Raw genomic sequence first — 14,195 nt, 5'->3', positions numbered from 1 at the left:
TTATTTACCCTGAAAAGGGTTTGGGGATACACCTTAGATGCAGGATGCTATCCAGGATTAAGTATTTTCTTGCTCCTGAGATTTCATGCATCCGCTCACCTTTGACTTTGACTTGGAATGTTACTTTGTCATCCTTTGATTCACAGGTGTAGCTCCCTTGGTCATGCTGTGTCACATTCTTGATGATGAGCTTTCGGTCTGTTCCCTGAGAGGTGACTGTCGTTCTCTGGTCCTGCTTAACCTCAGTTTGATCCTTCTTCCACACAACAGCTCCACTCGCCACCGAGACCTCACACGCCAGCTCTAGACCCTCAGAAGGACTGACTGAAATTTCTGGCATTGCTTTAGGCTTGTTGACAAACTTAACAACTTCATCTAAAAAGAAGAAGGAAAAGTAGTTTGTGCCCCTCTATTAACCTAGAGCAACATAAGAACAATCCAGTTACCCTGGCATGATTTCAATGTTAGTGATCTCCACGGCCTGGGGTTCCATCTATGGAAGAATTTACATGTGTAAATTTGCTTGTGTTTCATTCCCCTCCAGTAGCCAGTTCACAGATGATAACAGCCAACTACAGCTACCTGCTACTGGAATTTCTCCTTTAGCTCAAGTGGTAGAGGTCTGTGCTAAAGGTCCCAAGTTCAAACCCTTCTGATGACCCCTCCAGGGAGTTACTAAAAATGGATCCCCCGACTCCCATGGGAGCTGTGGATACACTAACCATGTGCAGAAGCTGGTGCTATGTATTTCAGCCTAACGCAGGAAGGATGAGTATGGTTACAGAGTGTAAAGACAACATGGTTGTCACTAAGGGAGTTGCATATGAGTGTAGCTAAGGGCAGAAGTTGATAGGAGAGTCATATGTAAGACATGGGGGGTAACTAGAAGGGACCTTCTACTTGGTACTGGTGAGGACACAGCTGGAGTATTGTGTCCAATTCTGTGCACCAGACTTTAGGAAAGATATGGACAAACTGGAGAGAGTTCAGAATAGAGCAATAGACATGATAAAAGGTTTAGAAAACCTGACCTGTAAGGAGAGATTAAAAATTGGACATGTTTCGTCTTAAGAAAAGAAGAAGCCAGTCCATGCAAATAATAAAAGCCTACTGCTGCGTGCATTTAATGGCATTTTCCTTTATCTCAAATAGTAGAGGCCTGTACGTTGGCTCTGAAGGTTATGGTTCAAACCCTGCTAATGATCCAGGTTGGGGGTTACTACAACCAGGGCTGTAGTTTGGGTTTTTTTTCCCAGAATGCATTTGCAAAGGGTTAACATTAAAGTGAAGATGACATAAGTGGCACTGAGCTGCATGGAGATCAGCACTTTGTAGATGAATCTAGGAACAAACATGTATGACACATCCCATTGCTCATGCTAACAAGCAACAGTGAGCGTAACATGTATTTCATACCAGGCACTCAATCAAGCTAGCCTGCTGCAGAGTAAGTTGACAGCTGTCAGTGATAAGTAACCTTAGTTTAACATTACATATTATTCTGCAGCACCTGTTGCTTTAGGTCGCCAAGTATCCCAAGGGCAGCTAAGATGATACACCCATGCTACCCATTTCTACGGCACCAATGAACAAACATTTCTGTTAAAACTTATCTATCATTAGGCGTAATCTATTTTTACAAGAATTATTTGACGGTGGAATAATAGCTTCATTGGAGTCCTGCATTAGAGGTTTCTGGGGAACATTCACTACCACAAAGGTAGCTTATGTCCCGGTCTTAGTTCTGGCCTCTTGCCTAGCAGAGCTTCGGATTAGCACTCTGGACATTTTTTATTATAAAACGTGAAACCTGTCTGGTTTAGGGTTTTCTTAGCAGCCTGAAATTCAGCCCATTTGCCAGAAAGTTCACTGAGGTTTCCAAATCTTTTGGTAAACATGGGTCCAGTTTGCCTGAGCCAGGCTACAGCTTCTGGTGGAAACAATGTGAAATTCAGTAGTTTGGACCATGACCAAATGAAATTTGGTAGTTTCAAGTTTTGAGATTTGGGAATCATTTGAGGATGAAGCTCAAAGCAAAATCCAGTGAAACAAATCCAGAAAAACTTCCCACCAATCCCTGTGTGCGGAGTTGGCTGGATTTCACAGAGCATTTTTTATGATGTCTCCTCAATACCATTAGCTCTAAACATAAGAATGGCCATACGGGTCAGACCAAAGATCCATCTAGCCCAGTATCCTGTATTCCAACATCAGGGGGTAGCTATGATGCCACCAGACTCCTTGTTGTCTTCCAACAGCGGCCAATGCCAGGTGCCCCAGAGGGAATGAATAGAACAGGTCATCATCAAGTGATCCATCCGCTGTCCAGCTCTGGAATAAATCAGTTCTAGGACTCCCCCTCATTTGGCCTGAGGGGTATGCACTCTACTTCTGGGATAGGTCAAGCTACCTAAGGGAATGACTCGCACTCAGAGACCACAAACGTTCCACAGGAGCGCAGAACTCGAGTTTAACTGGGCACCAAGGCTTTCTCAGAAGGTAGCCCAAGACTCTCAAACCCCCTCTCGCAGGAGGGAGCTCAAAGGGAGTATCAATTGTTGAGGCAATGTGCTCTAGATGGGACCGAACTACAGGATTCAGACCCAGATCCAGATGCAAACCTGTCCAAAGTTTGGGGTGTTTCGATCTGAGGTTTTGGCTTGGGCCCATCTCTAGTCATTCCATTAGTGACCTGAATATTACTATTACTGTTGTTTACGTGTATTGCAGACGTGCCTAGAGATCAGGGCCTCACTGTGCTAGGTGCTGTACACACATAGAGATGGCAGCCTCTGTCTCAAAGCGCTTACAATCTAAGTGATAATGTTCCTGTACCCAATATAAGCCCTGCTCACACTTGCCTCATGAACTCACCTGAGACCTTTAAATTGAAAACTAGAGTGTCCTCTCCAACTTTGCACATGTACGTTCCCTCATCTTCTTTTGTTACAGCTGAGGCGATGAGCTTGTGCAGCTTCCCGTTATCCTCCAGGGTGAATTTCTTTGTGCGTTTGATTTCTTTGCCGTCTTTGTACCACTGCACCATGACATTGGCTTCAGAGGTCTCAGAAACAAACTCGGCCTGTTTTCCAGAGGTGGCGATGAGAACACCACCGGCTTTCTCTTTGTTCGTGAAGTGCACGAGCGCTGAAATAAAATGGCAAATGGACTAGTAAGGAACTGTGTCCATATTGTCAGTTCATCTATCCATGCAGCCAGCTACAGACGCTTTAATTAGGAATCACAGAATCATAGAAAAGTAGGGCTGGAAGGGACCTTGAGAGATCACCCTGGCCATCACCCCCCACCCCGCACTTAGGATCTAGTCGGTTGCTCCTGGATTCCTGTTTTTGGCTAATTACCTCAAGTTGTTATTTTAGGACCTGATCCGGGAAGCCTTTGTCATATGCTTTATTTGTGCAAGCAGTTCCGTTAAGTCAATGGGACTACTCAGGTGAATGAGGACAGTTCGTGTGAGTAAAGGCTGCCTTAGAATGTACTCTACATTTGGGTCTATGAATAACAAATTTCATGTTTCAACAGTGGGTGATTTTCAGTTATCATCCAAGATGCTAACTTGCAAAATAATCTTAATTAGGCAGGAAGGAAAGAATGGAAGAAAGAGAGGAAAAGAGAATGAACAAATATTAGGGGAAACATTGAGGCTTATTAAATCACTGTATTTATCTAGATAGCAAATAATTGTACCTTACAAGATATTTAAATGTAATCTGGATAATTTGAGTTGTACTGTACTATAAATCTACAGAATTACCAACGCCCTCTAAAAATGAAAAGACAACCCTTACAGGAAACTAACTAGAACACAAAAGACTTAAAATAACCCAGTGTTATACCAATTTGTAGTGGAATAATCAATTCACCAGTATAACCTCACCCCATTCAACGTGTAGATCCAAATACACAACAGTAGCAATAATTATTAACTCAAAATATGTGCCTAACGACATAATACCATTTATTCCAAGTAAGGGAATTAATGTCCTAAAATTCAGTCATGTCATTTAAAAAAAGTACAGCAAAAGTTTAAATCTGCTTGTTGGTTCAGTATGATCAAAGCTACTCTGACAGAAGTATACATAGATATGTTTTTACCCTTAATTTAAAGAAAAAAATGTGAACAACTTTTATATGGTTTTTGTGCTCTTATGTGCAGGGAAACCAACATCGAATTGCTGGGCACTGAAGTGCTTGATACACTGTAAATAAATTCATCCCTCTTTTTACGATACTGCCAACTTTTTTTTTTTTTTTTAAATCTTTGTTCTTTCTTACAGGGATGAATGTGCAGAATTTCCTTCACATCACCACTGGGCAGAAGCCCAACCTCTACTATCCAGGTTACTAATCATCTCTACTGAAAATAGCTACAGACCCTTTCAGTCACAGTCTGGGAGCCAAGAAGCTGAGAATGCAACTTCCAGTCTCTCCCCATGCTTGGAAGGGAACATTAGCGCTGCTGTCAGTTATACTTAATGGGAATTCTCCTTTAGCTCAGGAGCGGAGTTGATGCTTTGAGATCTGGGCAGCCCAGTAGTAAGGAGGGATTCCCGATAAAAACAATCTTAAAAAACTTGATTAAACAATGATGAAAATTTGATTCATGACAATTTGTACTGAAGTAGCATTTGAACCCCTAACAGGGATCAGGGCCAATCATGCTAAGGAATTGCACAAACAAATAAAAGAAAGATAGTCCCTACCCCAAAGCTCTCACAATCTAGGATTTAGATGACACACAACAAGTGAGTAAACAGACAAATGGGAGAATGGCTGAGAAAGGTGTGGGGGTATGTTAGCTGTTCTAGTTTTTCTAGGACTCCATTCAGTCACTAGCTTCTGGTGTAAAGACTGCTCTGGATAAAAAAAAGAATAACTACAGCAACCAAAAAGATGCCAAAGAGGATACATTTGCAGCCAAAGCATGAGTACAGTGGGAGTTTCAAATGTAACTCCCTCAACGCAGCACCAAAAAAACATTAACACAGATCCCTCGTTTGAGAGCTACATTTAGGTGAAAAGATTTGTGAATATCTTCCAGCTAATCCAACATAAAGCTGTGGGCTGATCTGACGGAGTGAAAAAAATATATACTGAGAGAGAAGCAGGGACAGAGAGAGAATGAGAATTAAATCATTCTGCAGCCAGGTGTAGCCAGCAAAAAGCTCTCCACAAATAGCTGCATTTTTGAATGAATTATTTTCACGTGTGTTCATGCCTGTTTTGTTTGCTCTCTGAAGAATCTAGCAAGTGAGCATTCACGTATCAGTTATGTATGTTGCTTCCTCCCATGGGCATATGAGAGTTAACAGAGATGGCAGACTCACAGGCAGGTAGAGGTGGGTGAGTTGGTGGAAGGGCAGGGAATCACAGCCTGAAGGAGGTCACAGGCCAGAAAATGCTGACAAAGAGGAGGGGGGTGTCATAGATACACACAGTTAGGAGGAGCCACTCATAGGTTGGGAGAAAGCTGGCTAGGTCTCTATTTGTGTTACTGTGCTTAATATAGGACCCTGCCCGGATCACTGCTCTGCATATTCTCAGGGTCAGAGACCAAATCGTCCTATGGGATATGTACAGTCTTATATTCACTGAAATCAGAGCCTGGCTTGAAAACCTGAGAGCAGAATTTGGACCTCAGTATGGGATGATGAAAGAAAAAGGATTGCGCTACCAATAACAGCTGTGTAAACTGCTCCACGTACACCATCAAAACAGTCAAGATTCTTCCCCCTCTCTTAACCCTCTGACCTCGCCGCACACACACAGCTAACTTATCCTTCTTCTGCTCCTCCAGTCAGCTCCTCACACAACCATTCTCAGAGAAAAGGAGGAAGGCCACGTCTGAGGCAAATGCATTGAAGGCACAATCTTGCTGTCCTTTCTTAGGCAAAACCCTCACTGGAGTCAACAGGAGTTTTGGCCGGGTAAGGTCTGCAGGATGAGGATCAGATGCCAAATGCCCTAACCCTGCCACGTGACCTTTGAGTAATATAACTCCTGTTTTTGGTCTGACAACAGGCTACAATATAGAATCATAGAAGTGTAGGGCTGGCAGGAACCTCAAGAGGTCATCTAGTCCAGCCCCCTGCACTGTGGCAGGATCGAGTAAACTTACACCATTCCTGCCAGGTGTTTGTCTAACCTGTTCCGAAAAATTTCCAGTGACGAGGATTCCACAGCCTTGCTTGGTAACCTGTTCCAGTGCTGAACTATCGTCGTCGTTAGATAGTTTTTCCTTATATCTAAACTGAACCTCCCTTGCTGCAAACAAAGACAATTACTTCTTGTCCTACCCTTGAGGGACACGGAGAACAATTGAACATCGTCTGCTTTACCACAACCTTTCACGTATTTGAACACCGTTGTCATGATCCCCCTCAGCCTTCTCTTCTCTAAGCTAAACATACCCAGTTCTTTCAACCTTTCCTTCTAGGCCAGGCTTTCCAAACTTCTTACTATAGTTGCTTTCCTCTGGCCTCCTTCCAATTTGTTCACATCTTCCTTAAACTAAATGGGAACACAGTACAGTACTCCAGCTGAGGCCTCACCAGTGCGGAGTAGAAAGTAGTAGCTCTGTACCAGGTTTTATACTGCCCACCTTATTAGACAACTGGATGAAAATCCAGCCAGTGTAATCAGGGCCCTTTCAAGCCAGCTCCAGCTCCCATAGAAGTCAATGGAAACACTCCCATTGACAGGTTGACTGAGCGTTAAGTTTCCCTGAGGAGGCTGAAGGTTTGTAAGCACTAGGCCTATATCTACTAATCAGGGGCGGCTCTATGTTTTTTGCCGCCCCAAGCATGGCAGTCAGGCGGCCTTCGGTGGCGTGCCTGCGGACGGTCCGCAGTCACGCGGATTCAGTGGCGTTTCTGCGGGTGATCTGCCGGTCCCATGGCTTCGGCGTACCCGCCGCCGAATTGCCGCCGAAACCGCGGGACCGGTGGACCTCCCGCAGGTACGCTGCCGAAGGCCACCTGACTGCCCCCCTCATGGCGACCGGCAGGCCGCCCCCCGCGGCTTGCCGCCCCAGGCACGCACTTGCTGCGCTGGTGCCTGGAGCCGCCCCTGCCACTAATGTTATGCAGAGGGTCAAAGGCTACATGGTAGGGGCTGAATGTTAAAGCAGACATGTAGCCAACATACCTGTTAAATGAACAGGAAGCAAACCATAGGAAGGTGCACAGAAGGGGATTACCATGAGCTGAGGGACAATACGAGCTGTGTGACACCATGTGAAGACAAGCTGAACTTTCCTTATCCGTACAAAGCTTGGCAAACACCAAATAATAAACAATTATAAGACTTTGCCTTTCTATTGTGCCTTGCATCTGAGTGCTTTACAAACACTAAAGGATCAAGCCTTACAGCTCCCCACACCTCTTCTTATCCTCCATGTACTGAGAGCAAACACTGATTCCCATGAGAGCAAACACTGATTCCCAGAGGGCCTTACTCCATTCACTTTAACTAAAGTTGGATCAGTAAAAACACTCATGGCTGGCCCATGTCAACTGACTCGGGCTTGCGGGGCTATAAAATTGCAGTGTAGACATTCAAGCTCAATCTGGAGCCCAGCCTCTGGGACCCTCCCCCATCACCGGTTTTCAGAGCCCAGGTTCCAGCCCGAGCATCTACACTCCAAGCCTTGTGAGCCCAAGTCAGCTGACGCAGGCCAGCTGTGGGTGATTTATGGCAGTGTAGACATACCCTAAGTGACTTGACCAAAGTCACACAGTGAATCTGTGTCCCTGGCGGGAATAGAGCCTATGTCTCCTGATCACCTGGCTGGTTTCTTAACCACAAGACCATCTTTCCCTTTCCTACAGTCCAGGCTCACTCAACGACACCAAGCTCCAGTTGACATTCTCATCTGCTTTCCGGGACACAAAGCAGGATGGATGATATGGCAGAGCCTCTACTACTGACAGAGCTCAGGGTCTGGTGTCAGCTTCCAAATACTCCTCACCTCACACACACCACCGCTCTCTAGGGAGGTACTTCCACTTCCTACTGGAGCTGTGGGTGTCACTAACTTCCGTGAGCTCCCTTTCTGTCACATAAAGACCACACTGGCTGGGGGCAGGCCATTCACCAGAAACAGCCCAGCAAAGTCATGCACCTTTCACTGAGAGCTGATAGACTATGTCATCCCCTTCACAGACACATTCATAAATGCCAGCATCCTCTGCTGCGATGTTGTGAATTTTCAGGATGCGTTTCTTCTCTGCTGTTTTCAATTCATATTTTGGACTGGCCTGGATTTCCTTCCCATTCTTCATCCACTTCACAGCAGCAGCCGCGTCTGAAAGTTCCGCCCAAAGCTGTGCCTCCTCACGCAGCCGAGCAGAGACCTTCTCTATATCTCCACTCTTGTTGGTGATTCTTACTGCAGCAGCTGGGAGAAAGAAAGAAAGAAAGAAAGAAAGAAGTATTATATCATACTGTCTCACATATGATATATGTCTGCATTAGGTTGCAAGCTCCCCTCAGAAGGAACCTGGGTCCAGATCTTGATCTCACTCCAGTGTAAATATGGAGCAACTCCACTTACTTCAGTGGACTTGGTCTGGATTTACACTGGTGTCAATGAGATAAGAATCTGTCCCATTGACTTTTATGCCTTGTAGAGCACCATATATGATGCTATCTCCAAAATCTCATAATCAATTACACACGTATCTCTGAGCACTGAAGCCGTGGTTTTAAACCTTTCTCCTCAATCGAAGTCTTCCACAGGCAACTTGAATTCCCTTTAGACACTAAAGCAGCCAGTGCCTCCTGTAGGCTGGGATATTAAACCAGTCACAGAAGAAACTCATGGTTGGTTCAACCCTGTTCACACCCAAGACAAGAGAAGAAATCCAGCAGAGTTCAATAAGAGTCAGAATGTGTAAATAAGAGTATCATTTTCCCCCCAGGTGAATATTTTCCCACTTTTTGGCCTCTGTTCCCCCAGGTCCATCTTTCTCTCTAAAGTGCAAGTGCCAGAAATGAAGTCACCTCACTTACTGCCTGCCGCCCCGTCTTAGCATCCGGCAAGCATAGTATATTCTGCAGCAGAGCTAAAATCAGAACCTGCCAAGCTTCGTTAGCCATAAAGGCAGGAACACAATCCTCAAACCAAGGGTCCCACCACATGTCATATATTCTCCTTGCTAAGCCACCATTCTGCTAGAGTGGCTCAATGAATGGGTTCAGGTTTTAACTTAACAAGCCATTACGTGTAACTCTGCCTTTGCTCCAGGAAAACCCAGACTCTCCCTACCTCTGCACTGCACCTAATGTTAAAGTTCCGACATCTCTTTTTTGTCATTTGTCAGAACAATCGCACACAACAAATTAGAGGTCAAATGTCCTTGGGGTGAAACTGCCCCTTCGCAAGGCTGTACAAACATTTAACCCCCATTTACGCCCCTATGGAAGGGCTTAAGTGGGGATTAAGAAATGTTTAGGAAGTTACTTCTGTACTGCAGTGAATTTCACCATCAATATTTGCATTGTATGAGGCACCCAATCATCTGTGCACTCCCTTCTAAGCATTAATACTTTAAACATTCTTCCACAGGGATTTCTCATCCAAGGGTCAACAAGCCCTTTACCGATGTTCATTAAGTTTTGCCTTGTGAAACAGGTAAATGTTGTTATTCTCATTTCACAGAGAGGGAATCTTACGCAACTCAAGGTCACATTCTGATGCTTTTAGAAACACTGAATATTCCCTTACTCCTCAAGTCATGCCACTAGAGTCAGTGAGGTACTACTCAAGTATCAGAAACTGGCTCTGAAAGCTTAGGTTACTTGTCTAAGGTCGCATATCAAATCAGTAAAGGAGCTGGCAATAGAGCCTAGAAGCTTCAACACTCAAGCCCCTTTCTAGCCACAAGACCACCCTGCCTCCCTTGACTGAAGGAAGAAATGGATGAGATCAAAGTAACTACCTTTTACATTCATCTTGGTACTGGTTTCAACATTCTTGGCGACAAATTTCACCTCTGCTCCATCGTCATTCTTGGTGACGTTTTTTATGGTGAGGAGGTGGGTGGTTTTGGTTCTCCGAATGATGTAGATTTCACTGCTCTGTATGGCTTTGCCCTTAAGGTACCAGGTGCCAGAACAATCGGTTGTGAGGTCAACAATGAAGGTAGCATCACCTCCTGCAGTAGCTTCAACATCTGTCAGGGGAGTTTTCACAGCCAATGCTGGTTCTGTCAGAGAAGAGCAAAACATAAATCTGAAGCTAGAGGACACTGTGAAGAGTTGCCTACTATGCTCAGAACTCTTAGGGGGAGAAAAAGGAAACTGAAGATAATAGACCAAAATCCCGCAACATTTGCACCCATTGAAGGCAATGGGCATTTTGCCTGTGGAAGAGCTGCAGGATTTGACTTCCACAGCAGGAGCTCAGTGGTGTTAGGGTACAGAGTTAGGGCTTGTTCCTGCAAGGTAGAATGCTGGGCATATTTTACTTACATAGCCCATAGATTCATAAAATAATAGCAAGAGGTACCTATCAGATCCACCTCATCTCTTCGAACAAATACTCAATACAATAGATCACAGACAAACAGCAACCCTCTAGCAGAGAACCCAGCAGCCCAGAAATAAAACCCAATCCCCACATTTCTCCATAGACTTGTAAGGTTAAAAAATGACAGAGTGGAGCAGGGAGCACCAGGGAACCGGATCCTGTCTGCATGAGTGTGACGGCACAATCATCACATAAACCCCATCGAGCAGCGCGACTGAGGTCCAAGACAGGAACACATAGCTAGTTGGTTCACTGACCTGCTCAAGAGTGCCTTTAAGATCATGTCTCTTCAGCTACAGCTCTGCATTCTAGGCAGCAAGGGCTTGAGATTCAATGCAGAGCTCCCTGCACCTAGCACTTAACCTTGCAGGAGCTCAATGCGTAGCCCTGCTCGCACGGGTCCTGGAGCGCAGCCACCTTGCATTGCTTTGCTATGCACACGGCAAGGACTTGCAAGATCACGGCCATATTGTTAGTCAACTGAGTGGTCTGAATCCCTTTGTGTGGCTCACCGAGGTGCAGGGTTCCTGGGAACTCTAGGTAAGAGCTCTGCCCATAGCTGTTGACTGCAGACACTCGGAACTGGTAGTCTGCCTCTTCTGCCAGATCGCTCATTGTGAACTCTGGGACGGGGATGTGAGACTGGTGGCATCTCATCCAGGTAAAGCCAGTCAGTTTCTTACGTTCCACCAGGTAGCCATCGATGAGAATGAGTTGCTCCATTTTGGGAGGGGACCAGGCAAGCGTCACTGAGGTTTCTGTTTTATTTTTCACCACGGGGTCGGATGGGGGATGAGAGGGGGGTTTTCTTGGAGCTGAAGTGCGATAAAAACACAGACAGAACCATATTATGGAATGAAAACTCCACAGCGCATGACAGACACGCTGGCCCCTGCACGCTAGGGCTATCAGGAATCGGATTAGCATTCATACTCCTCTGATGACATCAATACACGGATTGTTTCAAACAGTCTTAATCTGAGATGGACAAGCAAGGAGTTTGAAGAAAAACACATCCTCAAACAGTATAATCCCCCCATCCATGTATACACACAATGCTAATGTCTCCCTAGACAATCACGGAGATCACTAGCCCCACACAACGCTACTGACCATCCACACACACAGCATACACAAAACAGCACTCAGTACCCCCAAAGAACTGACACCTCTAACACACACTACCATTAGACCCACACACCCAATACCAATAATCCCTATAACTACACACATCTTTCACCGTCTGCTTTCCCACACACCTCCACTATCATGGACCCTACACACACACACACACACACACACACACACACAATATCACTGGTGTCCACCGACTGTACCCCTTTTCTCTCTCACACACAAAATAAGACAGACCTAACACACACCACTAATTCCATTCCCCAAGGACACACACAAACTACCATTGACCTTTTCACACATGTACACAAATTACCATTGACCCCTACACACAGACCAATACTGACCAGGTAACAGGCTTAGATGGAGCCGGGTTAACTTATTTTATTTCAGTAACGCTCAGCTAGAATAATGGATCACCTCTTTGGTATCACTACACACTGTTACCCTGGTGAGATGTATCTTAATTGGGATTCTTCAGAAGGTGTGACCATTGCTTAAATCAAACCCTTCTTCCAGCACTTCCCTCCCTACGTTTATGCAATCCCTTTAAAGCGGGGCCGCCCAGAGGATTCAGGGGGCCTGGGGCAAAGCAATTTCGGGGGCCCCTTCCATAAAAAAAGTCGCAATACTATAGAATACTATATTCTTGTGGGGGCCCCTGTGAGGTCCTGGGCCTGGGGCAAATTGCCCCACTTGCCCCCCCGCACTCTGGGTGGCCCTGCTTTAAAGTAACAGTGGGCTGTAGGCACAGTACTACCAGATGGCTGCTGAGCACGCTGGGGAACTCCAGAAGATTCCTTCACTGAAGGAGATGGTCGGTATATTGTACACACATTGGAGTTGGCCTTGGGGAGCTCCCTAACCTAAAGACCTTGAAGTTTGCTGTTCACAATTCATCACGCTTAATTTTTCCATGCCAAATACAGACAGCCAACTTCCTGTAAAGATTCTGGGCAGTGTAGTTTAACGGACAGTTTGTTGTATTAAGCAGTAGTATAATTAGAATGACCCCGTGAGGGCATTCAAATTCCCTCTCTGCTTCACGGGTGTAAATCCACGGTAACACCAGCGACATCCCCACAATTGCTCTGGAACAAGAGCAGAATTTTGCCCTTTGTATATACAATGCTGCTACACCACCAAAAAGCCGTACCTGAAGTGATTTGTGCGAATATCAGAATGTTGCTGGTGTTACTGGTGTGTCAGCACCTCCAGCAGACAGCAGTGGTAGAGCATCCTGTGCTAGGGTGACCAGATGTCCTGATTTTATAGGGACAGTCCTGATTTTTGGGCCTTTTTCTTATATAGGCTCCTATTACTCCCCACCCCCGTCCCGATTTTTCACATGTGCTGTCTGGTCACCCTATCCTGTGCATAATAGAGATCTATGCCACATAGAGCAACCTGTGATGAGGGCCTGATCACTCCCTTGCACAGAGCAATATTACTTACTTAGAACCTGATTCAATAATAAAACTAAAATTTGGCCCAGACTTTCAACCGATGTAAACTGGCATCGCTCCACTGACTTCAGTACCAATTTATGCCAGCCGAGGATCTGGCCCTTTCATTGTAATTTGGCCAACCTCAGACATTAACACTAGAGAGATGGGATAGATAAGCCTGAGACAGAGAAAATTAATGAATAATGGCGCGTCTTTAGGATCACAGTGTTTGTGCTGGTCTGTCACTGGTCACACACGCTTGGCCTCGCTCTGAAGTGAAATACCATTTAAGAACCTTTCCTCTGTCCTGTCTCTGACAGCCAATGATATACCAATCTCCGCACATCATGGCATCCTCATCCACATGGCCCTTTGTAACATGAGCTCCCAAGAGTTGGTTACTTGCTGTTTGTGCCTTCCGCTGCGATTTCTAAACCATACATTTGTTTAGTAATGTATGGACAGACAGAGCCTTGTGTGTGGAATAATCCTGAAGAACTAAAAAAATGAAATGAAATCAATTCCCCCAAATGGACCCTAGCTTTCCGGGAGCCTGAGTTTTTGTTCTGATGCTCTGTCAGGCCATCTATGGAATCCCATCCATAGCTTTCTACTTCTGCAACTATTTGTGTACAGTAAGTTATCCAAGACTTATGTTTAAAACTTCCTTGGGTAAGTCCTGAAGTCTCTGGAGAATGCCAAAGTCTGATCAAAATTGTTCACTACTTTAGAGGCTAAATACCTTCTGAGAGGCAGCATTTCCTAGTGGTAAGAGCAGGCGTCGGCATCGTTTGATATGTTCGATTCCCTCCCATATCTGTCACTGATTTACTGAGTAACTCTGGGCAAGTCTCATCTTGTGCCTACATTGCACTTCTACCTTGTGCCTCTGTTTACCATCCATAAATTGAGTGTAATAATAATACGATTTTTTAAAGCACAAACCTTGGAGAATGAGAGAGGTGCATTCTTCTTTTAATGAGGGCTATGTGACAAAGTTCCTCCTCTATCTTGGTGGGTCCTGCGCTTATTGGCGGATTTTCTTGCCTCAGAGATTCACC

The 14,195-nt window shown here is 45.2% G+C and overlaps 1 protein-coding gene across 1 annotated transcript in view; it reads right to left on the bottom strand.

Moving 5' to 3' along the window:
* The window catches only part of OBSCN (obscurin, cytoskeletal calmodulin and titin-interacting RhoGEF), a 304,900-nt gene that overhangs the window by 240,515 nt on the left and 50,190 nt on the right, over positions 1-14,195 (bottom strand). Inside the window, 5 exon segments of the mRNA XM_029911618.1 lie at positions 100-375; positions 2,875-3,147; positions 8,144-8,419; positions 9,963-10,229; positions 11,065-11,367. Coding sequence (XP_029767478.1) covers positions 100-375; positions 2,875-3,147; positions 8,144-8,419; positions 9,963-10,229; positions 11,065-11,367 — 1,395 coding nt within the window.

The sequence above is a fragment of the Terrapene carolina genome, unplaced genomic scaffold, assembly GCF_002925995.2.
Source record: "Terrapene carolina triunguis isolate 2854851 unplaced genomic scaffold, T_m_triunguis-2.0 Scaffold111, whole genome shotgun sequence".
NCBI classification, from domain to species: Eukaryota; Metazoa; Chordata; order Testudines; family Emydidae; genus Terrapene; species Terrapene triunguis.
This window is presented reverse-complemented; position numbering and strand designations above follow the sequence as displayed.